This window comes from Gadus macrocephalus, chromosome 10 (genome assembly GCF_031168955.1).
Source record: "Gadus macrocephalus chromosome 10, ASM3116895v1".
In the NCBI taxonomy this organism is placed as follows: Eukaryota; Metazoa; Chordata; class Actinopteri; order Gadiformes; family Gadidae; genus Gadus; species Gadus macrocephalus.
In genome coordinates, this window is record NC_082391.1 from 18,284,919 (window position 1) to 18,308,905 (window position 23,987).

The 23,987-nt window shown below is 40.9% G+C and overlaps 3 protein-coding genes across 3 annotated transcripts; all 3 read left to right on the forward strand.

Annotated features, from left to right (window-relative positions):
• Positions 1 to 226: 226 nt before the first annotated feature.
• yif1a (Yip1 interacting factor homolog A (S. cerevisiae)) lies at positions 227 to 5,606 on the forward strand. Its single transcript, XM_060063071.1, has 9 exons — positions 227 to 385; positions 703 to 760; positions 1,203 to 1,447; positions 2,361 to 2,465; positions 3,043 to 3,121; positions 3,202 to 3,259; positions 3,386 to 3,541; positions 4,403 to 4,496; positions 5,200 to 5,606. Exons 2-9 carry the CDS (start codon positions 730 to 732, stop codon positions 5,356 to 5,358), a joined length of 927 nt encoding a protein of 308 aa, XP_059919054.1. The 5' UTR covers positions 227 to 385; positions 703 to 729; the 3' UTR covers positions 5,359 to 5,606.
• Positions 5,607 to 5,874: 268 nt separating this feature from the next.
• On the forward strand, positions 5,875 to 8,924 carry si:ch211-145o7.3 (forkhead box protein N3). The gene is made up of 5 exons (XM_060063070.1): positions 5,875 to 6,249; positions 6,789 to 7,401; positions 7,590 to 7,714; positions 8,027 to 8,082; positions 8,375 to 8,924. The coding sequence occupies exons 2-5, from the start codon at positions 6,829 to 6,831 to the stop codon at positions 8,638 to 8,640; spliced, it is 1,020 nt and encodes a 339-aa protein (XP_059919053.1). The 5' UTR covers positions 5,875 to 6,249; positions 6,789 to 6,828; the 3' UTR covers positions 8,641 to 8,924.
• Positions 8,925 to 9,622: 698 nt separating this feature from the next.
• On the forward strand, positions 9,623 to 23,227 carry atl3 (atlastin 3; the record flags this gene model as incomplete). The annotated part of the gene is made up of 14 exons (XM_060063067.1): positions 9,623 to 9,823; positions 10,912 to 11,127; positions 12,202 to 12,336; positions 16,115 to 16,219; positions 16,333 to 16,383; positions 17,158 to 17,214; positions 17,379 to 17,471; positions 18,503 to 18,641; positions 19,018 to 19,145; positions 19,232 to 19,288; positions 19,842 to 19,913; positions 20,570 to 20,761; positions 20,991 to 21,230; positions 21,643 to 23,227. Coding segments are annotated over 14 exons (1,749 nt in total), but the record flags the coding sequence as incomplete, so codon positions are not given.
• Between the last annotated feature and the right edge of the window lie 760 nt (positions 23,228 to 23,987).

Consider the following 23,987-nt stretch of genomic DNA (forward strand, 5'->3'; position numbering starts at 1 on the left):
AATCTCAAAGTATTTAGAATAAAAGTCAGCAATTCACACTATGATATATTAGCAACGTTAATGTGGGGTTAAATCCTTCCAGATTGGAAATCGTTGTAGAAGGATATTAATTGTATTTTAGACACATTGTTCCCTATGGTTATCTCCTCATGGGTAATCTACATACTGCAATTTGAAAAGCCAATGCACTGCACGTCCTGTGTCTGTTTTGCATTTCTTCAGAACAACACGGAAGTACCGATGATGGGAAGCGCCTGGAAAGCCGAGCGTACTTGCGTCTTGCCACGCAGGCACACGCAACAGTCAACCGAACCCACCCCAGTGCGAAAGTGGAATAGGCCCAACTTGTCGCAAATCCACGTAGTTGGCGATTGCCGTTAGCTTGGTAGGTAGTTGTACCAATCCATGCTGTTGCATCTTAATTTCAACGTAAACTTTTGTTGTCAGGCTTTTAATGAACACGGACTCGAATGCGCCAGTTCATACAAGCGGGCACCGTAGGCTCTTACTGTTTTAGTCAAAAGTAGCTGTACACTCAAAACTAGCAATAACATTAGCATGTTGCTAACGATAACGATGATCCATTAGCCAGCTTAGTATGTTCTACATGATTGACCGTGTATTAAATAACGTAACTGGGACAATGCATTGTATATGTATGAATGAATACGACTGTAAGCTAAATTGCTGTTTTTGTTTTAGTTTAGCTTACGTGGACGTCAGCGCACCATGGACCTGCCACATCATGGGTACCGACCAAGTAAGAACGATATTCAGTTGCATACATTTGAGGTTTAATCTGTTCGTAAGATTCAGAAGCAGGCTCTGTGAACTAGAGTTGTTGGATTGTGTTAAAACGTGTAGATGTTACCAGGGTTAGCCTTACTAGTGCATAGGGTTACTGCTTATAGGGATGTTGTTCTGACGATGCCTTGTGAAAAATGAGAGCGGTAGTTGTTTTGAAGTTTAAACATTAAAATGCATATCATTTTGTTGATGCTTTTATCTAAGGTGAGTGAATACAGTGAGTCCATATATATTCTTTGCATGGGGGACCCTGTGTGAATCCCTTGCTCTTGTTTTTTTAATGTATTTTCTAAAGTTAAAATGTTGGCATCTTCTCCAGCATCTTTATTGTCATTCTAGTAAAAAATGTATTGAGCTCTCTTATTTTGTTGTTTCTTGTTTCTTTTTTTCCCCAGCAAAGACAAGAGCCCGTGCACCTCCACCATCAGCAGACCCCCTGCTGTTTGATGACACCAGCTCTTCACAGCCAGCCATGAACAGTCAGGGATACTACACCCCGGGATACAGCATGGCAGCCCCCATAGGTGGCCCTCAAGTAGACCCTGCAGGAAACAATCTGTTTGCAGACCCGATGGCCAATGCCGCCATGATGTATGGTTCAACACTGGCCAATCAGGGAAAGGATATGGTTAACAAAGAGGTAAACACAAATTATGCTTCGTCTTACAAAATGACCTCTGTGGATGGGTGCCATGTTTAGAGTAGAGGCACACTGAACTAACAAAGCCGGAAATCTAAGTTCTTAGAAGTCGTTACTCAGACTTACTTGTAAATCCCATGGATAAAATGGTCTGCCAAATGACTTGGTGTGAAATAGATGCTTGCAGGCAAACTTAATTTCATTCCTCTTGCATAGTGAGCAGGTTTTCTCCCCATGAGTTAGAGTTCAAGCCCATCTATTACCGTGGTGATTTGGACTGCATAGCTGTTTTTCATTTGGTCTTGGCCCGAAACAATGTTTTTATTTGAACTCCTTAAACTTAAAAGGCAAGATTCATAACATCAGTAGCATTGAAGAGGGGATGCAATATTTATTCTGCTCAGACCCATGTTCTTACCTGCACCCATCCCCAACTTTTCTGGCATTCTGTACTACTAAGAAGCCTAGAGAAATAATTGATATTTTGACATAAGACAGACATTGTCGCCTGATGCTTCAGAATATTTCTACATGGATTTTGTTTAGTGCTACATAGACAAATTAAATCGTCCTCTTTTCAAGAAATCATAATTATAGGCAAAGCATGCAATTTATAATCTCTGGATATCACACAAAAAAAAAAAAAATTCACCATGTTCAAGATCGTAGACGTACTAAGACAAAATAAATATTATTTTGGTATCATTGGAACTCTAAGGTATTTATTTATTTCATTATATTCCCTATACGCCAGGATACTTCTGTATTTGCCAACAAGCTGAAGCGTCGGACACTGCACCCCTGCATCTCTCCATGTTAGCAATATCTTATGATTCACTCTGGGCATGGTACTAATTAACAGGCCTGTGCTTGCCATTTCTAAATAAGTTAATCTTTCTATTCTGCTTTTCAGATCAGCAGATTCATGTCCATGAACAAGCTGAAGTATTTCTTTGCCGTGGACACCAGATATGTCGTGAAGAAACTTATGCTCCTAATGTTCCCATACACACATCAGGTAATCTCGGCTAGTGTTTCTACAGGCGAGATTGTCTAGTTCACTGCAAGAGGCGGTACAACATATCTAATAACCAACATTGATTTGTTTTGTTATGTTCAAACCTACATCCAAAAAGATAACCAGCACCTTATCAACTCTACACTATGCCACTGGTCCTTTTATTCACACGTGTAACACCATGGCCGACGTCACATGAGGCTGGGCTTAACCCACACTCTTCACTTATTGGGATTGTTAATTATGTCAACAAGGTAGCCCCACAATTCCCTTACAATGTACACAGTACACTTTCACACAATAATGTGCACAACATGTTTGCCACTGACTGTACTGCACTGTCTGCACTGCAGTCATATTGTTTTGTATTGGTAGACCTAGATATTTTAGTTTACATATTTATGTTCAAATCAATGGTTAATAATTATACTGTAATGATTGTACCTTACTACATTAACTCCCCATATCCTATCACAAATCCACCAAAAACATCTAAACAATGTCCTTGCAATGACCAGCAAATAGCTATGTTTCCGTGTCGTAACTATGTTTAATGTGTGTTTATTTTGGTTTCCAGGACTGGGAAGTTCGTTACCATCGGGATACTCCTATGACGCCAAGACATGACGTGAACGCACCTGATCTTTACATACCGAGTAATTACGTTTCCTATTTATCCACACTTTGGGATAGGCCAACTAATTCTGTTTGTTGACTGTCGTGTTTGTCTTTCTAGCAATGGCGTTCATTACGTACATTCTACTTGCTGGAATGGCCCTCGGCATTCAACAAAGGTACCTTCTAGACTTTTTCTGAAAGCTTTATTTACCGAAACTCAATGGTTGGGGCTAGTTACCCAATATTCTATATTTAATTTTTTTAAGCTTCTCTCCTGGATAAACTCTTGGTGTCCGTTTCAGATTCAGTCCAGAGGTGCTTGGACTGTGTGCCAGTACGGCTCTGGTCTGGATCATCATCGAGGTGCTGGTGATGCTGCTCAGTCTTTACCTGCTCACCGTGCACACCGACCTCTCCACGTTTGACCTCCTTGCTTACAGTGGATACAAATACGTTGCGTAAGGATCACTGCCAGACACACACACACACACACACACACACACACACACACACACACACACACACACACACACACACACACACACACACACACACACCCGTTAAGGATACACACGGTTAAGGGCACGGCTGTCTCAAAGAGGTTAAGCTGGGGGTGGCGTGGCATAGGATAGTTAAGTCCAAATCACTCCCTTTTTATAAATCTCCTTCTGAGCAACCCATTATTGTGTTTAAAGGATTGATATGTGAGGGTGGAGTTCAGCTCCACCCTGCTACTCCCCTCCTTCGGATGGGAGTGAATGGTTTTACGTTGGCGTGGTGTTGATGATGTAATGGGCCAGTTCACATTTACGACATCGACGACATAATCCAGTTTCTGAGGAACTAGGGATGGCACTATTCCAATTGATATTGCGATTAATACAAATTGACTATAAAGGCACATTCTCTTTCTTATTTTTATTTTTTTCCTTTGATTTTGAAAGGTTTGGCCCACAGAATGTCAACATTCATATCAGAAATAATTTTTGTTTTTAGTTCCACTTGCTATACATTCAATTACACTTGCAGTAAGTGACAGCCTGTTAACAATTCCCAAATCTGTGGTGTTCCGTAAATTTCATATTCAACCCATACTGAGTCGTCAATAAAACTCCCTCAAGATCACTTGGTCTAGCTTTTGCTTATTAAGTACATTTTGTATGAATTGTATGAATGATAATGTGTCGCTACGTGTAATGTGTTTAACTCACCAGTACTATGCGATTAATCGCATAGTTTTGGTGAGTTAAAAAAAAATTAAACTTTGCCCAGCCCTAATATATAATAACAATGTATTTTTTTCTCCCTGTGGATTCTAGGATGATTCTCACCGTGTTGAGTGGCTTACTTTTTGGCAGTGATGGCTATTTTGTGGCTCTTGCCTGGTCCTCTTGTGCCATCATGTTCTTTATAGTAAGTATTTCAACCATTTATTATCTAAGGTTTTAGTCAATTATGTAATGATTTAATAAGCTACAGTACACGCTTCAGCCAGAGGGAGGCCATTGTAAACTGTGTTCATCTTTGCTACTGACGGACTGTTGAAGAGAGGTCTAAACAAACTATTTCACAACAAGCCTACTCTGCATTATATCTGATTCCTGTAATGCTACCGATATGTGGTTGTTGCAGGGACTATAGTGAACCAAAGCTGGAGAATAGTATTTGGAAGTGGGCTAAACGTAAACTCATTACGATTGTAACAATATACAGTGGGGTTAATTTCAAATAGTTTTGAGTCTCTAAGGTTCTCCCTTGCAACCGGGTTTGTTGCAGCTAGCTGAAGCCTGACGCAGATTTAATGATTAAAAATAACACTATTTAACATGTTAGTAGTCAAATGTATCATGAGTTACTTCAGCAGAAAAGTTTAATTGTAATTTATTTGATATGGTTGCAGAACCTTAATCCTTTGTTACACTCTCACAGAATTGTCTATATCATAGATATTACCTGAAGAGACTAGACCTGAGCTGCTGCTGTCCCACTGTGACTCTTTTAAATGTTCTATGTTTTGTTAACTTCATTTGGTAAACATCTTGAGTTTGTTTTCTTTGTTATGTACATTGCAAAGAATTATGTGTTAACTGAAGCAAAACGATGTTCCCCACCTCAGGCTCGCTCGTTGAAAATGAAGATTCTCTCCTCTCTGTCTACTGATTCGATGGGTGCGGGAGCCAGTGCAAAACCTCGACTCCGCCTCTATATCACAGTGGCTACCGCTGCCTTTCAGCCATTCATAATCTATTGGCTAACCTCACACTTGGTCAGGTGACAATAAGGGGCAGATCACACCAAAGGCTAATCGTGCTGGATCTAAAAAGACCCCTGTTAAGCCATTAGGACATGTGCTTAATTCATTCAAAGTTTAATAAACCTGCCAGTTATGATCCCCTGTCAACTTATAAAACATAAATGTTGAGCTTCTTGTGAGCTTGTTTGAAGTGTTGATGGCATTTTCAATGATTTACCAGCAAAGTAAATGAATATTGCCTACTAAAAGCTTGTACTTTACAAATTGTGCTTCACTGGAAAATGCGTATTTTTTGATCGACAGCATTTTAGTTGAAGACTTTCATTGTGATTTTCAAAGGGATTTTTGATTCCATCTTCGCCTTTTATAAATATAAAATATTTATAAAGTTGTATTCAAACAGTGATTCCTGGTACTCACAAATCCTCACAATATTATCTCAGTAACTTTATCTAATCACATTTTCATAATCAATAGGCCTACCATCAGTTGTCTGATATTGTCTTGGGTATTATTTTTATTTATCAAAACGGCATGATCAGTTTGTTTTATAGTTTTTTTCTAGATAACAGTTATTTACCGTTTTAACTTTTGTTTATATATTAAAGGCCTTTAAAAATGTGTTGTCACCTAAAATATGTCCGTGCACGTCTTTTATATTAGACCACCGAGATGTCAGATGTAGAGAGAAGCTCAATGAAAGCATACTAAACTGTCAAGATATCTACACGGACGCGCCTCGTGCGCGTAAACTGCAAAGCGTCCTTTTGGTCTCCATGGATACACAGTACGGGACCGATGTCAGCGAACCTAAACGGAGAGAGAAATGTGACTGAATGTGATCTTTAAATAACGTATTTTAAACAAAACGATGTTCTAAAGATATTTGCCTGTGCCGTGAGACAGTATTTGGTAGGTAACTTTCAAGATTTTATTCGGTTAAAACGAAATTCACCAGGTGATCGCAAAAGGCGGACGAAATGTAACTTTATATTGCAGCGCCATTTTCATGTTGAGCTCCATATTGGAGACATGAGCCTTTCCCTATTGCCTTGACCAGTGTTTATAAATGAATTTGTTACACATAACGTTCCAGCCTCAATGACAATTTGTATAAGGGCTACCCACGAGTGTGTACATGCGTCTAGATACGTCGTATAATCCAGGCTAAAGTTACTTGAGTATCCTGTCCCAACATTTTGTTGTCAACCATCAACCTGAAACATATTAAATTTGAAGTCGCTGGCCGACCTCTTATTTGCCGATGCAGACTTTGAACATATTATAATGCCATTTCAGGGCTACATTTCATCCTCAAAGCAAGCATATGTTAATTTGTTTTTTTGATAATGAAATGATGGAGGGAGGGGGTGATAATAGGGTACACTATAAACCAAGTGCTCAATTTGTAATATCCAAATAAATATTGCCTTTTTCTCATATTCCAACAGGATTACTACAGAATGAGCTAGTGCATTTAGCACCTGGAGCATGATGGAGGCTAGTTCTGATACAATATCATCTCAAACAACCACTCTTGCTGGATCACAACCTCTCTATTCCTTGCAGACCTCTCCCTTTCCCCCATCCCCCACTTCAATTTCTCCCACTACCTTAGAATCCATCCAGTCTTCCCCTCTCTCTAACTCATCCTCCCACTGCTTAGATGAACATAATGCACAACGCCGTAGCCCCGCAACCACATCCTACCACGACGACCTGACCTGCCTGAGCTGGCTGCATCAAAGGGGCAGCCACCTGCTACCCCTTCAGCCTCTGCCCAAGGTCAACTTGTTGTCCAAACTACCAGAGAAGCCTCCGGCCTTCATGTCTGCTTATTCACTATCCCCCTCCTCGAACAAGCCTCCCTATTCGTTCAGCAGTCTGACTTTCATGGCGATTGAGGACTCCCCGAACAAGTTGCTTCCGGTGAAAGGGATTTACGAGTGGATCATCAACAGCTTTCCCTACTACGGGACAGCTTCTGGTGGATGGAGGAACTCTGTCCGCCACAATCTGTCTCTGAGCAAGAGCTTCAGGAGGATCCAGCGGGACAAAAGCAAGGTAGGTGCCCGCTGTTGCATAAGGTGAAAACATACCTCAAAATAACCTTATCTGACTAACTTTACCAAAGGCAGCTTTGGGTTTGTAATCTAAACACCGTAACCTTTCTGTTTAGTGCAGCAGAATAAGTCAACTGCATTTGTTGTTTTCGTACAGTGCTGACAGAACGAGTGTCCTGTGTGTTTCAGTCAGTAGTAGGGAAGGGATCTCTGTGGTGTGTGTGTTCAGAGTATCGAGCATCACTACTCGAGGTGTTGAGGAAGACCCGTCACTACCACAGCACTGACAGCAATCTGGTCAACATGCCGGCCTTGTGAGTACCTGCCTACTCTTCATCCATGAGTTCATGTTCAGCTCTGTTGTGAACACTAACCTTTTCTCTACACTCTGCTGTGGTTTTAGTCATGGTTATTCCTTACATTTTATGTAGTTCCCAAGTACATTGGTCAAGAAGATATAAGGTTGATTGTATTCGGTAGTGCCGTTGGTTTAAAAGTAATTGTACAAATATTGTACGAATGAACTGTTAACTCTAAATTATGTAGTAACAGTATTGTAATTGTGTAATTGTTTCATTTTAATCTAGAAGGTATTCAGTGTGGCTATGTTGCTTTCTGTCTACCAGGTGGGAAGGAGCTGACTATGGGGCTTCTATGGTGTGCGATTCTGTGGACATTACTGGTAAGTGGTGCCTGGTAAGACGGATTCAATACTGTTCATCTGAATTATTCTAAGGCTGGTCAATGGAGTAACAGCCCTCTTTGACTTCTACTGACAGGTTGTTTCCTTAATTGTTGCTCTCTCAGCATGTAAAATGGTTGGTGTATTTGTGTTCCGTTTCCATAGCAGCAACCTTCCTTAACCTTGGCAACCGACGGCCCTAGAATTAGGCTCTAGACTAGTCTTTGTCCCTTTGCTCTTTCTTCATTTTTTATCAAATCGTTTCAATTCTAATTAGCCTTTTCTTGTGCAGAGGAGCTTGTCACCATGGAGTCTGTCGAGGAGGGGGGGGGCAGCGAGGAGATGGAAAAAGACCCCCTGTCGGACAGCGGGTACATAGAGCTGCACTACTACCAGTGCCACCAGTACCAGTACCTGGTGCTGCCGGGGGAGTCTGAGCTGGACTTGGAGTCAGTTGAGATCCTCCAGCTGGATGCAGATGCCCTGATCAGAGAAAATGTAATACTTAAGGCCAGCAGAGCAGGTTCAAATATGGGTCTTCCAAGTTCAAACCAATAAGAGTTGATTCTACTTCAATATTTTAACAAATATGAGTTAATGAAATGAAAAAGTCACTTGTAACTTTAAATTATTAATTTTTATCTGACATTTGTTTTGAAATTTAATGACACTCCAAAATGCAGGGTTCATCAGATTTTCTTTCTGAAATCTTGAGTTGTCTTCAGTCAACAACTAAGCCTCATCATCTTTTTGGATGTTCATAGGAAAACAACGTTTCATCTTCTTGGTTCAGTTGTGTTTTTGCTGGTTGAAATTTAACAATAAAATGTAAATAATTTTCAGATAGGACCCTTAGTATTATTATTTTTGTTGCTTTTATTATTATGTAAATATATTTTATGTAACAATATCAATACAATACATGAGCATCCTTGGGATCTTTACTTTAGATGAAGACTACCCATCAATCTGGATTATACAAATTCCAGTTTCTGATAATTGTAATTTCCTTCTTTGAATTATGTATTATCAAATTGATAAGGCGACTATCAATATTTAAATCAACCTTACACAAAGTACACAATTTTTCCTGTCTGTGCAGGGGTTGATGTCCGCGTCTGCATGTGTCGCATTTCATATACAACATCGTTCATCACAACGACGGTACTTAAAATAATCACAAATGGGTCGACGCTATGGTAATAAAACACCCCTCTCCTTCCAACTACTCTAGCCCTTAGCCCATTTTCTTGAAGCGGTAGACCTGTTTGTACGTTCTGGGCTTCTGCAGAACCATGTTGGTACAACATGGCAGCAGGTGGAAGAGAACCCTCTCCCCACGTGGATATAAAAGGCTCAAACTAAGGTAACTAATAACACAATGATTCCTATTTTCATTGGGATAATATACTAATTAAACATTTATGAGTGTTATATTCTATTTCTGCCAAGTCCGTTCCGATAGATGGCACTCAATTGGACACTGGACCTTTAAACAGACAGTGTAATCCGCGTCAGACGTTCTTCGTTTTGTTGATAATGTTTGAAAGCCACTGTTATCAACAAAACTTCGTTACCCATACTGCATCGGGACAGTGTGAGTACGGAAACGGGAAAGTTTCGTACTGGGGATAAAGTTTTTACAGCCTTGTTGTGTTTATGTTGCACTCAAAGTAACTTTTTGACGTCTGTCTGGCTCATATGCTTTCGTGTTGACATCCTCCGTTTAAAAAAACCGAAGGTAAATATTGTTGATATGTTCTGGATATGGTCTGCTTCTAATATTTATGCGTTATAATATTGCCACGCATTCGCTTCACCAGCTAACTGGCTAAAGGATTAGAAAAGCTCAGCAGCTAGCTGTGTTGTGGGTTTATGGTTTCAGACCGCCTGACGTAGAAAATATGTCGTTGTAGATTAAGAAAAGGTTTTTTGCTTAGAAAGACGAGTTAAAATACATTTTATTTCTGGGTGTTTCAAGATGGACGTCTGAAAGCCAGTCTGGCTAGGTTTGTTTTGAAAGCTTCAGGCGAACCTCCCAGCCATGTATTGCTCATATTTAACATTTCACTTGGTACTTTTTGCAAAAGTTTAACGGACATCGGTAAACTATATTAACATTTGAAAGGATTACAGTTTCTTACGGGCTGAAGCTAGCTTTAGACATGTTTTTAAATGAGTAGTCATTACTAATCCGATACCTTCAGAGCTAAAACAATGCTTCAGGTGTAACTTTGAGGTTTATGTAAAGACGGTACATTCATTGCTATAAAATGAATGGCATGTCTAGTACTATGTACCACACCTAAAGTCGAACAACCATCTGGTAAAAAAAAAACACTGGTCCGTAAGAATATGAGAGTATGAATCAGAATAAGCAAATATAAATAATGAAGAAAGAAGAGAAGAATAGTAAAGGCCACCACTTTGTGTTGCTAATAAGCTATGGGTGATTTTGTGTCATGCAAACACCTCCCCTTTTAGAAACGTTTTACAGAGCCACAATGAAATGTATTGAACTCTAAAAGGAGGTCTGTTTATGGGTTGGAATATTTTCTATCCTCTAGCCAAATGGGAATACAGTGTAACAGCCATGCAACCACCCTGTAGTTGTTACACAGAGCCAAACATTGTCTCATGTAAAATGATTTCTTATCATGGGATTTCTCTGCTGTTGGCTCCTGTGTGTGTGTGTGTGTGTGTGTGTGTGTGTGTGTGTGTGTGTGTGTGTGTGTGTGTGTGTGTGTGTGTGTGTGTGTGTGTGTGTGTGTGTGTGTGAGAGCGGCATGTGAGTGTCATTCACAAACGTTTCATGTTTGACATCCACAGAGTGCTGCACTGCTAACCATGGTCCCTGGTCCAGTTCAAATCGTAACTGTGTGCAAGGAGGACCACTCCTTTGCATTGGACACTGAGGCTTTGGGACGGATCCTTCTCGCCCCGGAGATCCGAGACAAACATGTCGTTGTTCTGTCGGTCGCCGGAGCCTTCCGGAAGGGGAAGAGTTTCCTGCTGGACTTCATGCTGCGCTACATGTATAGGACGGTACGTTTCTTCGTGGTCCCCCTGCAATGCAAATATTGCAAATGCTTATCCTGTTCTGCTACTATACCACTGAAGAATTACAAAGGGCATATAAATCTATGTTTAAATGTATTTATTTGCATATTTTGAAGAGGCACCTGTAGTTGAATAAACATTTGAAGACACTAGTCGGAGTAAGGTCGATTTTGACAGGGCTCAACAATAAGGATTGCCCGATGGCCCGGGGCAACTAAAACGCCAGGTCGGGCAAGTAACTATGACAACCCGCTTGCCCGCTCGAGCAAGTGAAGGATTAAAAGCATCCTTATAAAGTTATCCTTATGTTGCCCCCTCCCCTTGCCCACATCGGATAATGCTTGGTGAATTATTGGATTTAGGCCTACTTACTATCAATTTATTTGAGTCTTTGTTGTTATTTGATAACCACTAATAAAAAAACTATTTATATAGGGGCCAGTAATAATGGACTTTGGGCAAGTAGAATTCAGACCCACTGGCCCGACCGGGCAAGTGGAAGAAAAACCTTAGTGTTGAGCCCTGCATCCAACTGAAAAACCCCACCCTTCCTCCAAAGCCACTCCTCTAGAACAAATTACCATCTCGCTTGCTTACGCAATAGCACTGCCTACTCTTTCAATGAGTAATGAGTGCACCGGGTGTGTGCAGGTAGACAGGTAGGCCCTCCAATTATTTAGTTTGGCTTAATGAAATGATCAGAAGTTCAGAAGTGGTAATCACAGGTCTGTGACAGCCACAGATATGTTTTTTTTTGGTTTTGTCAGAGCATTTGATTTATTGATCGGAGATGAGATCTAAAGAGAATTTCAACAAATAATAACAAAAATGCCTGTAAAATAAATCCCCTGCCTTACCTTTTAAATATACATGATTGTTTTCTTTTTAGTGAGGTCACCACAGTCAACCAGTATAAATATATATTATTCTGAGGTCACTTAGTAACTTATATAGGATAATAGAACATTTTGAAAGATTGTTTGAAGAGGTCTCCTTGGATAAAGAAATTGGTGAGCATGTCTAAAGGTAAAATGTATTAAAAAAAAAAATCTTTCTCAGTCGGATGAAAACTGGCTTGGAGGGGATGAAGAGCCTCTGACTGGATTCTCTTGGAGGGGGGGCTCAGAACCAGAGACCACCGGCATTCAACTCTGGAGTGAGGTCTTTCTTGTCCAGAAGAGTGATGGAACAGAGGTACGTCAACTAGAGCCCGACCGATAAAGGATTCTTAAAGCCGATACGATACAAATATTTGGTGATTTAAAAATCCAATATAGCGGCCGATTTATATGTTTAAAAAATAAATTCCAGAAACGCGTTGCAAAACAAACAGATTTCCCTAACACTGGTTATTTGTAGTAATTTATGAGTCCTCACTCAAATAATAAGGTAAGTCAGTTTAAAAATAAACTTTTATTTTATTGTTTTATTGTCAGAAGAGAAAAGTACGGAACCCGTAAAGGGACATGGGGTATTCTTTTTTGGAACGTTTCACGTGAGCACGAGAAAGTAGGCCCATCTTGTACACGTTTGTGTATGAGTGGACGAGCGAGAAGAGCGAGCGCTAGTGTGCGTGTCAGTTCAGTGAAGTAATGAACGAGTCAGATTGTGTGTAAGAAAGATTAAAGTAGGTTTAAATCTACTTATTGGAAAATCTTTCCAATATTTTGTTTATTTCCAATAGCCTAGGCCAGAGTCCTGCACGGGTCCACTGTTTGAGAGCCGCACCCGCAAAGTTCAGCACCAGATCCGACCCGTCACCCGTGATAATATCAAAATTAAATCCGCACCCGCTAATATTTGGCCCGTTACCCGACCCGTGCCCGCGATAAATCACACACAAGCTAAAATCATTCAAATATATGTGCTTTATTTTTAATTCCCACTATTGGAGCACGTATGGCACGTATTCCTGCTGTCGGCTCCCAGACCGTAGTCGAGGAGCACAGGGGAGACGTTTGCTCCAGGGCCGATGCTCTGTCTGGGGCCACACCCTTCATTTGACCGGCAGTGGGTCTGCTTATAGGTCGGAAATATCGTTGGAATGTAGCGGCCACCGATTCTTGATAGGCTGGGTACTTTATTCTTCTATCATCACAACCAGACTCGTTCATTACTTTGCTAAAAGGACACGCACACTAACTGTCCGTCCACACCAGAAGCGAATTGAGCGACCAAATCGCCGGAAGTCATTCACTTTCTATGGGCAAGAGCGACCAGAGCGACCAAAGCGACCAACGCTACCAGCGGCCAAAGTTGAGCGACCAGAGCGTCAAAAAGAAGTTGAAAACTTTTTAACTTTATGCAAATTACTATTATTCGCTTCAGCGACCAAACACTGACAGCCAATCGGAATGTAGACGCTCTTCGCTTGCGTGGATCCCAGGGAACATCGGCAGGCACTTTGGTTCCTACCTACCTTTATTCACTCACTGAACAAAATGTCGGCTGAAGTATTAATCGCGGCTGTAACTGGGCACCCGGTGTTGTACGAACCCACCCTTTTTCAGTTCAGAGATCGAAACGCCATAGTGGTTTGGATATCAAGTGATGATAAGCGGGAGTATTTATAGGCTACATCTAGAACGTTCGTATTTAAGCGGGAATCATTATAATTTGCTCTACATGCCACCAATCTAACCAACCAATCGCGTGTAGCATGCTTTAAACAAAACCAAAAAAGTATTTGAAATCGTCACATAAACAAACTAATCGACAAGACGAGGGATAAATGACAAGGGATATATCTCTTGTCTTTTATCCCTCTATTCCCCACTATTCACGGAGCCTGAGGTGAATAATTTTTAATTAAATAGTCTAGATAGATAGATAGTCAAGTCTTAATTAATACCAAACGACACAAATCGTCGGGAATCCATTTAGGTGGTTCGTCCCACACAGGACAGTAGCCTACAATACCACACAGAACAAGTCTGACTGGATAATACACACAATACATCACATTAAAACTAGACACGCGTTGATAGATAGATAGACAGAAAGGCCTAGATAGATAGATAGATAGATAGATAGATATGTTCCATTATTTGCCTTGCGGAGCCAACCAGTCCTGTGCACGTATGCAAATTAGCCATGTGTCCCAACGTCTATTTGTTTTGAATGCGACGAATGAGTGCAGATCATGATTTGCAGATCCAGATCAGTGAAACATATTTTAACTACTACAGCACGCAGGGTTTTTTGTTCTCGGTTGTAATTAGCCTACATTTTAGGATTTTTTTTATAATGGGGGGAATCACTGTCCTACTTGTTGTCGAAGCACTTTATCGAACAAGCAAAACCGTCTCGGCAATATGGCCAAGGTGTATGGGAGAGTTCACTATTTGATATGGCTGTCTGTAGGGCCTACTAAACGCATACGGTTCCTTTAAATGCGTCTGCATAATTGAATTGTACGTCATGAGCGACTTGAGCGACCAAAGCGAACAGAAAAATTTGCAGCGAAACTTTGTGAGCGACCAGAGCGTCTTTGACGCTTTGGTCGCTCCTGGTGTGGACGTACAGTAATGCCGCTTTTCCACTGCATGGTACCAGCTAGACTCGACTCGACTCAGCTCGCATTTTTGGCGTTTCCACAGCGAAAACATGGTATCTGGTACCTGAAGTGGCTGCTTTTTTTAGTACCGCCTCGCTCTAGGTTCCAAGCGAGCTGAGCCGATGCTTAAAGGTGACGTCGGCAGGCGGCCGGCCACTGATTGGCCAGAGAGTGTGACGAAGTCACGAGAGCGACATGGCAACCATGCAGCCTTCTCTGACTCTCTTCTCTTTTGTGTCTGACAAAAAGCACCAGACCGAGCAGCACGAATACCATCGCATCGATGTCCTCCATTGTTGTTATGTGGGTTCTGTCCATGTGTGGGTTGCGTAGGTGTTGTTTGAGTCCCGTACAAAAATACGTCACGGCCCTTTCGCGCAGCCGACCCCGCCCACGTCCAGGAGGTACTATTTGTGGTGGAAAACGACCCGTGCTGCTACCGTGTCGAGTCGTGTCGAGTCGAGCTACATGTGCGGTGGTAAAGCGGCATAACACTCACTCTCCTCGCTCATCCACTCACTCGCTGACGTCACGCACGCACGCACGCACACGCGCGCGCACGCACAAGTTATGATTTATAAAATGTATAGAAATACAAACTTAAGATATGAAAATGCCTAATATCGGCCCACCGATAAATCGGTCGGGCTCTAACGTAAACTTGTGCACCTGGTGCGACGGCTTAACAATCAGGAATGTTTTTATATTTTTGGCAAATAGCTTTTTACTAAATAACATCTGTAAGTGATGGAGAAGACAAATAGATATTTATCTTATTTAGTTATCAGGTGGGAAATGACTTTGTTGCAGCACGGCAAACAATAAACTCACGATGGAGAGAAACCCAGTGAACATAGTTCAAATAATAATAATACACTCATTTTAAAAAATTCCAGAAGTTTCTAGAGGGCTGGAGTTAAAAAGGTAAAAAGAAAAGGCGCTCGACTCATTGGAAAGTCGGACGGCAGCGTGCCGGAAGGACCTCGATATGGCTCTGTGGGACAGCGAGGCAGAATGAGGCCCTTGCTCCTCTGCCTGCCCCGAGTGTGGTGGAGCGGATGAGCGCCGTTGTCCATAATGCCCAGCAATTTGGTCCCCATCCTCCTCGCTGCAATCACTCTCACCATGTGAAAGCCAGCCGGCCGGCCGTGCTTTCTTAGCCAGTGGGTCGGTCCAGTTGGCACGTGATTTGAATGCTGCTGTACCAACACATAACCGCATGGAACATGTGCAGCATTGTCCTGCGCGCATTGAGGAACCCAAGCCTCTTTTGTAAATGCAAATGGTAAAATCTCCTGATACCACTTCCTAAAATAAGTTTTTTTTTTCTGGGGGGGGGGGGGAATCCAATCAACTTTGAGTGAGGTTTGTAATGGACTTATTATTTTTTAAGCGCAATTTAATATTTTTCTGCAGGTGGCTGTGTTGTTGATGGATACCCAGGGGGCTTTTGACAACCAATCCACTGTAAAGGATTGTGCCACCATTTTTGCCCTCAGCACCATGACCAGCTCAATGCAGGTAATTTTGTATATCAATGATGCTCAATGTAATGATGTTTGATTATTGAAAAAGTGAATGGGGCCGGAAGTACCATTCTTTAATGTGCTGTTCCTCTAATGTGTCTTTTCAAGATCTACAATCTCTCCCAGAATATACAAGAAGATGATCTGCAGCAGCTTCAGGTTTGTGCAATTTAACCTAGAAAAAAGGCAAAGATATTGTTTGAAATATAATTGTACTGGTAGAGTTCAAATTGAAATGTTAACATTTTGGTGGAGGAAATTGCCATTTTGTTTCCTTTGCCAGTTTCAGATGAGACAATGGATGCTATTCTAATTACTGTGCTTCAGTTCAGAGCGTAGGCAAATGATGACAGCCTGCATGCTAAATGTGTTAGCACAAAGCAAGACTGCATAAAGAAGCGGCTAGCCTAGCTCAGAGAGCAGAGTGCACCTTAACTCTAACTAACCTTATTCAAATAATTTCCCTATAACTAACTAAAATATGTGTCTATCCCTTACTTTTCAGAATTTAGTCTAAGGTCTACTTGTTATCCTTGCACTATGATGACTTTGTTAGCATGGAGTTTGTGCATTTGTGTATGCTTAATTTTTTATTCCATACTCATACTAAATACTAACTATTTTAGGAATGGAATTTGTCCAGTTCTTCTGGTCGCCTAAACTTTTACCTTGAAGTGATTGCTCAATATTCATCCTCCCTTTAGGCGTTTCTTGATTAACCTGATGCAAATTGTGGGAAGAAGATCCAGTACAAGTAGACATTGTGTTTTTTGTCAGTTACTCAACCACTCCTTTGTATCGTAGCCAATAAAATGTTGCACAGAATTTCTTTAGGGCAAGATGTGCGTAACCTTATTCAGCTACAAGGCCACTCCATTTCCACTGAACTGTCTTCTATTTTCTAACAACCGCTGCCTTATCTCTCCCATACAGCTGTTTACTGAGTATGGACGACTTGCCTTGGATGAAATCTTTCAGAAGCCCTTCCAGGTGCCAAAACTTCTTAACTTTGTCCCAAATGTTTTTAATAATTCCCAGTAATAGTAATCAGATTGATTAGATAACATTCAGATTAACTTTTTAAGTCATGAATCTGAATCTATGATGGATTTAGTTTCTTCCTATTTTACTAAGGCTATTCCCTCTTTCAACAGTCCTTAATGTTCCTAATCCGGGATTGGAGCTTTCCCTACGAATACAATTACGGGCTTAAAGGTGGCAAGGAATTCCTTGAGAAAAGATTACAGGTAACGTTTTTTGCATTAGCAGTGAATTGAGCCATACGGAATAGTTTGACCAGCTTTTTAGAAATATTATCATTTGGGTTTGAAGAACTATGTTATAAATTAAATATCATAAGTGTGTGAGAAGTGTGACCCTCTCGGACACGGCCATCAATGCTCCACAAATCCACACGTACGTTGACATACCCTCTCGTTGTTGGCATCATTTGCCATCTTTTGCCAAATGAAAACGTGTTGCTGCATGTTAATTTTCTGAAAGAAATGCACGAGCCAACTAGTCCTGTGCGCACTATTCCGTGAGCATGCTAATGCTAGCAAGGCTAATAAGTCCCTGGTACATTTTGAGACGGACTTGTGATCGATTAAATGTGTCTTGCCCAGTTATAGTTCCCTGGAGCAGACTTGTAATTGGTTGAACAATGGCAGCTCATTTGCTTAATCATATTTTCGCCTAAATCTGCCAATCGGCCAAACCATTTGAAATCAATCAAAATAATATAAGGTCGGGGAGTATTAAGGCGTATGTAGACAAAATTGTGGGTCAATTCTTTTTCGCCATTATGGGTCCCAAATAACAAGTTTCTTTTTTTTTCTAAAACGGGGTGTTACGGTTTGACCACGAGCAAACTTTTCTCCTTACTTCCAGTCTTCATATGCCTATTTAAATTGACAACTCCCCAGGTGTTCAGGTTTGGAGTGGTTGATTTTAGCGTATTTGCCCCATTCGCTCTCCATATTGATCACATTAGTGTGGCTTGCTTTGCAACCACACTAATGAGAAAAAAACAGGACATAATTTCGGAGCAGAGTAAAACGTTCACAAACTGGTGGGGGTAGAATGGCAAAGGAACCGAGGATTTGACACCTATTTAGGTTGGCATCACTCTATTATTTAGTTCTAACACGATAGCGTTGGTTATTATGTTGAAGATCATCAAAGAGACGTTAAGACATATACCATTGTGGGTATACTGGCCCTTTTTTATCATCTGTCGTCAACTTGTTTCCTTCCTTCCTGCCTGTCTTTCCTTTAGGTCAAGGATGCTCAGCACGAGGAGCTGCAGACCGTGAGGGAGCACATCCACTCCTGCTTCACCGACATCTCCTGCTTCCTGTTGCCCCATCCGGGCCTGAAAGTGGCCACCAGCCCTTCTTTCGAGGGCCAACTCTATGGTGAGCTCCTCACTCTTTGCTTATAATATGAGGAAGGGCCTACCATGCTCTGTGAAAATGTTAGATTATTGGTGTGATTGCTTGCGAGGCAGTATTCTTGTGGTATGCTGACGCTAGAACACATAAGCATGTTTGTCCAACGGCTTTACTTAATATAGGGGTCAAGGGTGCCTTGATCCAGTTATGCCATATAGAAGCATCTGCTATGCGAAATCGAACATGCCATAACATGCCTGTCTGCTTGTTAGTCTTGCAGTCACACGTATTATCTTCCAAAAATGCAGCCTCTAATACAGTAGTAATAATAGTAATAATATACTTAATACAAGTATGAAGTATTATTCTTCCACTTATTATGATTGACATGTTTTGCTAGATGTGGCCCCAGAGTTTAAAGAGCAGCTGAGGAGCCTCATCCCTGCTCTGCTGCATCCTGACAACCTGGCCGACAAAGAGATCAATAGCAACAAGGTCACCTGCAGGGGCTTGCTAGAGTTCTTCAAGGTGATGGCCTCTCTCTCGTAGACCCGCTGCTCCATCTGAACCGGCATTCTCAGTGCTGACGTGGGGTGCTTCTTCTGTACTTGCAGGCATACATCAAGATTTACCAAGGAGAGGACTTGCCACATCCAAAGTCTATGCTACAGGTGGGTTTCAATTAACCCTTGTTTATGTTATCGGTTAAATTGTTCATACAATTTACTGTTGCTCTGAAGCAACCAAGAAATGACAGGACGGGATTCTCCTGGGTAATTAAACTTTGCACAACGTTAATGCTCTGCCATTCGATCAGCATGGTCTGGGGTGACGTGCGTATACATCTGCCACCGTTTGAATAGGTTGGTGATTGATGGCTATGACCACAAACCATATCTGTGGTGTATTTTTTAAAGGTCTACCGATGAAATGTACACATTTCCCTATTCGATCTCTTTAGTGGTAATGCTAGAAATTATTCCCGAAAGTTCCCAAAAAATTCAATGAATACCCCCACATGTTGGAACTATGATTCAGGGTTCCATTAGATGACGTCAGATTTGGATCTTCCCAAATGAAACTCTGTGTCCTTTTCTAAAGGCGGAAAACAAATGCAACGTATTGTTATTGCCTTATAATCACCCAGTTTTATTAACGTTATTATTGTTATTATTTATTAACTTAACATGACGCATGTCTTTTTATTACATTCTTGTTCCAAAGGCAACAGCGGAAGCCAACAACCTGGCAGCTGTGGCAACGGCCAAAGACCAATACTACAAGAACATGGAACGGGTGGGTCAGTCGTTGGAGAAGTGAAGAGTGGAATGAATTATGCTTGCTCTTGCACAGTTTTTTGTGACATTATAAGAAATGAATTTAGCCATTATAAATGGGTTTTCTGTGGATGATTACCCATGAGGAGCTTTGGAAATGGTAGTTATCTGGAATAGAGTCTGTAATTCGAATTAATTCTAGTCAGATATCAAAAAATAAATGGCTGATTCTTAGGCAAGCCTTTTGAACATTTAAGCTACTTCATTATGATCAAACTACCTTCTATAAATCTTGGGATTCCTATCTTATCTTACCTTTTTGCGTTTGCTTTAGGTGTAGGTACATCATAATGAATCTGACAACAGTTGATGGGTGACACTCTCTTGGGCTCTCTGTGCAGCGAACTTTGTTTATAGACAAATTATTAATGTATCACAAGTCTGCCTCTAAAACAACATCCCTTATATTGGAACCCGTCCAGAAAAAAGGAGCTGAATTCATATACGTCCAGTTACTGATTTTATATACGTCCTCAGTGTTATCTTCTGATTGGTTCATACAAGATATCGTCCGGGATTTTATCGGGTAAGACTACATGCGTGAAAAAGGGCTTGATTGGGTCTGGGTGAGGCGTGTAACACCGATGTGTGTGCTCTGTGCCTCCGTCTCACTAGGTGTGTGGTGGAGACGTCCCTTACGTCAGCCAGGACTCCCTGGATGAGAAGCACAACTTCTTCTTCACTGAGGCGCTCCACTCCTTCTCCTCCACCAAGAAGATGGGCGGGACCGAGTTCTGTGAGCGCTACCTTCACCAGCTGGAGATAGAGCTTCAGGAAATGTTGCAGTCTTTCACCAAACACAACCAAGTACATAAAACACACACACACGCATTCGTGCAGTTTTTGCGTTGCAGTGCATGTTCTTCTGAGTTTATTTTTATTTTTTTGTGTAAACAAAAGCAGGTAGTAATCTAAAGGAAACATTCAAATCCACTGTGAATTCTTCATCCAGTGTGTGCTCGCTCGTTGAGACTCAACAAGCACAGAGACTTGTTGAGTTTCTTCATGTATTTATTTATTTCCTTTTTTCTTCTAGTCAAAGAACCTGTTCAGTGCCTTCCGGACGCCCGCGGTGCTGTTTGTCCTGGTCTGCTTCCTGTACGTGCTATCGGGCCTCCTGCTGTTTATCGGTCTCTCCACGATTGCCTTTACGTGTGACTGTCTGGTGGGACTGGCCATGGTCGCCATGCTCACCTGGGCCTTCATCCGCTACTCTGGCCAGTACCGGAGTGTTGGAGGCGCCATCGACCAGGCTGCAGGTGTCATCCTGGAGCAGGTAAAGGGCTTCAACAGTCTTGGTAGTGGGTGTGGCTGGGATTCAGGAAGTTGCAAGGGCTGTTTATCAGCACTGCACATATCTATATATTTTCATAAAAGGCCACAACCCAAAGCAAAATTTGTGTTAACCTTTTGTCACCCAAACTTTTTTTATGTAACCATCTTAAACGTTTGTTATAATTGTTTCAAATTGTTTGAAACAAATATAACAAACGTTTTAATAGCGTTCTTCAATTATCCTGTGATTATCTTTGAACTATCCCCAATGGTATTCTAGATATCTGATGTAAATACTAGGTTTGTTCACAAGGGATTTGGCCACAGACTGGTTTAGAAGCCTCTATTTTTCTATGGTTAAGCCCCACCAACGTATAAAAGTTAATACTTGTTTTGCTTATTTTTTCCCCCAGGCCACCGTTGTGGTGAATAAATCAAGAGGAACCAATGTCGCTCCAAAGATGAAATCCAGCTAGAGGGTCTCCCAACCTTCGTAGTCCTGATGCAACGCAAGCAGTGCACAATACACACACACACAAAGCACAACACACACACAGCACAACACACACACAGCACAACACACACACAGCACTTACCTAGGCTTCTTCTTGCTTCCCCTGCAGGCAACCCCGCAGCAAAAACCTAAGTCCAGACTAGGTCATCACAGGGTGAAACTTTTGACGCTGGTTCACCAGCATCTCTTCATATGCACAATATTTTACTCTTGAGAAGTCCTATAAGGAAAGAGATCAAATTCCTGTTCAGTACAATAACTCACTGTTGTTGTGTTCCTTACTGCCGTTCTTGTACATGTTTACATTGTTCTTTACAGACAACCCTGTCTACGTACATCTTTCAGCACAAGCAGTGAGGGGTTTGGACCTTTCTATTGAATGCATGGGACCGTTGTTTGAGGACCAATGATGCAGAACAATTTGCAGAACAATTTGCTAGATCATGCTCACTTTATTTCCATACATACTCATTATTTTGTTGCTGTAGTTTCCAAGCTTGGTGGCCTTAAATGCATTCCAATCGCTTTCCATTATTTTGAAATGTTCGACTTAAATTCCATTTTCTACATTATTAACTTTTGAAATGGAAACAAAGCACTTTTGTATGTGTTTCGTATGCTGCTTTAACTAAATAAATATGCAAGTCTGAAATGGCTTTCATGTAAAATGGGTTGTTTTAAATCTGGGGACCCCAAAGATGAAAGCTTACATGCTAGACTTTCTTAAAGCTTTACAGTCAGCCAAAGAGCGTTTGGAACAGTATGCTTCTAAGCTACATATTCAGGAACTTCCTGTCTTTTACTGTATACATTTATATTAATAAAACAAAATACTGTTCTAAAAAAAGGTCTTATCCATTTGTAATGCAAAAACAAAATTGTATTTGTTTACTTTTATTTAATAGCAATGTAAAATTCCTATTCAATAACTGAATATTTTGGAACCTATCAGAAAAATTGTTTCATTCTTCAGAGATGCCGTTGTTTGAGTAATTTTTGAACAAACCTTTTGAACAAAGGATTGACACTAACTGATTAAGTGCTGTTGACATATCAGTAACCTTATAAGATGGAGCAGTTCTCTTGATATTTCAATTGCATGTATCTATAATTTGTCTTTAAGATATTCGTATCACATTAACATTCAAACTCTTCTATGCATGTTGGTAGATTTCTATCAGAGTAAATTGGCTGTATGTAATTTATTTTCATTATATATTTCACTATATATTTCATTATCAGCCATATAATCAATAATGTTAAATGAATTTGAATAGGTGTTTTAAGAAAAGAAAAAAAGCAAATTTTATGTTTTTCATACCAGAAAACGTCAACCAAATTTTCTCTACATATCCAATGCTTTTTGCATTCTAAAAGTAAATTCATCAATTAATGTATCTATTGAATGTTATATTTTACAAAATGATGGCCCAGGATTGAATTATTTAAAAGCTTTTATAAAATATTAAACCCAAAGGATTTTGCCTGCGTCTGGTGTTTCTTCATTTTTAACTAGCTTAACTGCCTTGACTTGGATGAAATAAGTTGTGACAGGCCCGTTCTTCGGGTTGCATATGCCCCCCAAAGCCATCTTTTTTTTTTTTTTTAACTATTAGGAATTACTGTATTTAAAAAGAACACTCGCTTCCAGTATGTGAAATATAAATCATTATGTTTGGAGGGAAATTAGCGATACTGTTCATCATCCACTCCCTCTCAATATGTCTTATGGGGCCATGTTTCCATCACCCAGTACAGCAAGGTCGGCAATTTTTGGCTCAAGATAGGCCCATATCAACATACATTTAGCCAATCAGCGTCCTTGAATATGATACATTTATTTCCCCAAGCAGAGTCACTCTGTGGCTGAGTAAGGGACACCTGACATTATTGACATTGACAAAGATGTCCTCATTTCACAGCCTCAGCTGCCCCAAAAATGTCTGTTTGTAATGGTGTTTTCGAGATGGCTCGTACGTCACCCGCACGAGTTGCAAAGTGGGAAATCTCCCAGCTTTCTTACGGCGTTTCACCGAGGCACGCCCCTTTTTGGTCGGTCCCACTCAGGATTCTGAGAGTCAACCGGGTTCAGTGAGGTTGACCATATGACGTGACAAACAAAAATGTGCGCCTGTAAAGAGATGTATTTTCTTTGTATTTGTACCACCAATGCTCTGACACACTTCATTACATTGCTATTTTAATCCAGTCACGAATTTATGCACTGCATGGTCTTGCTGTGCA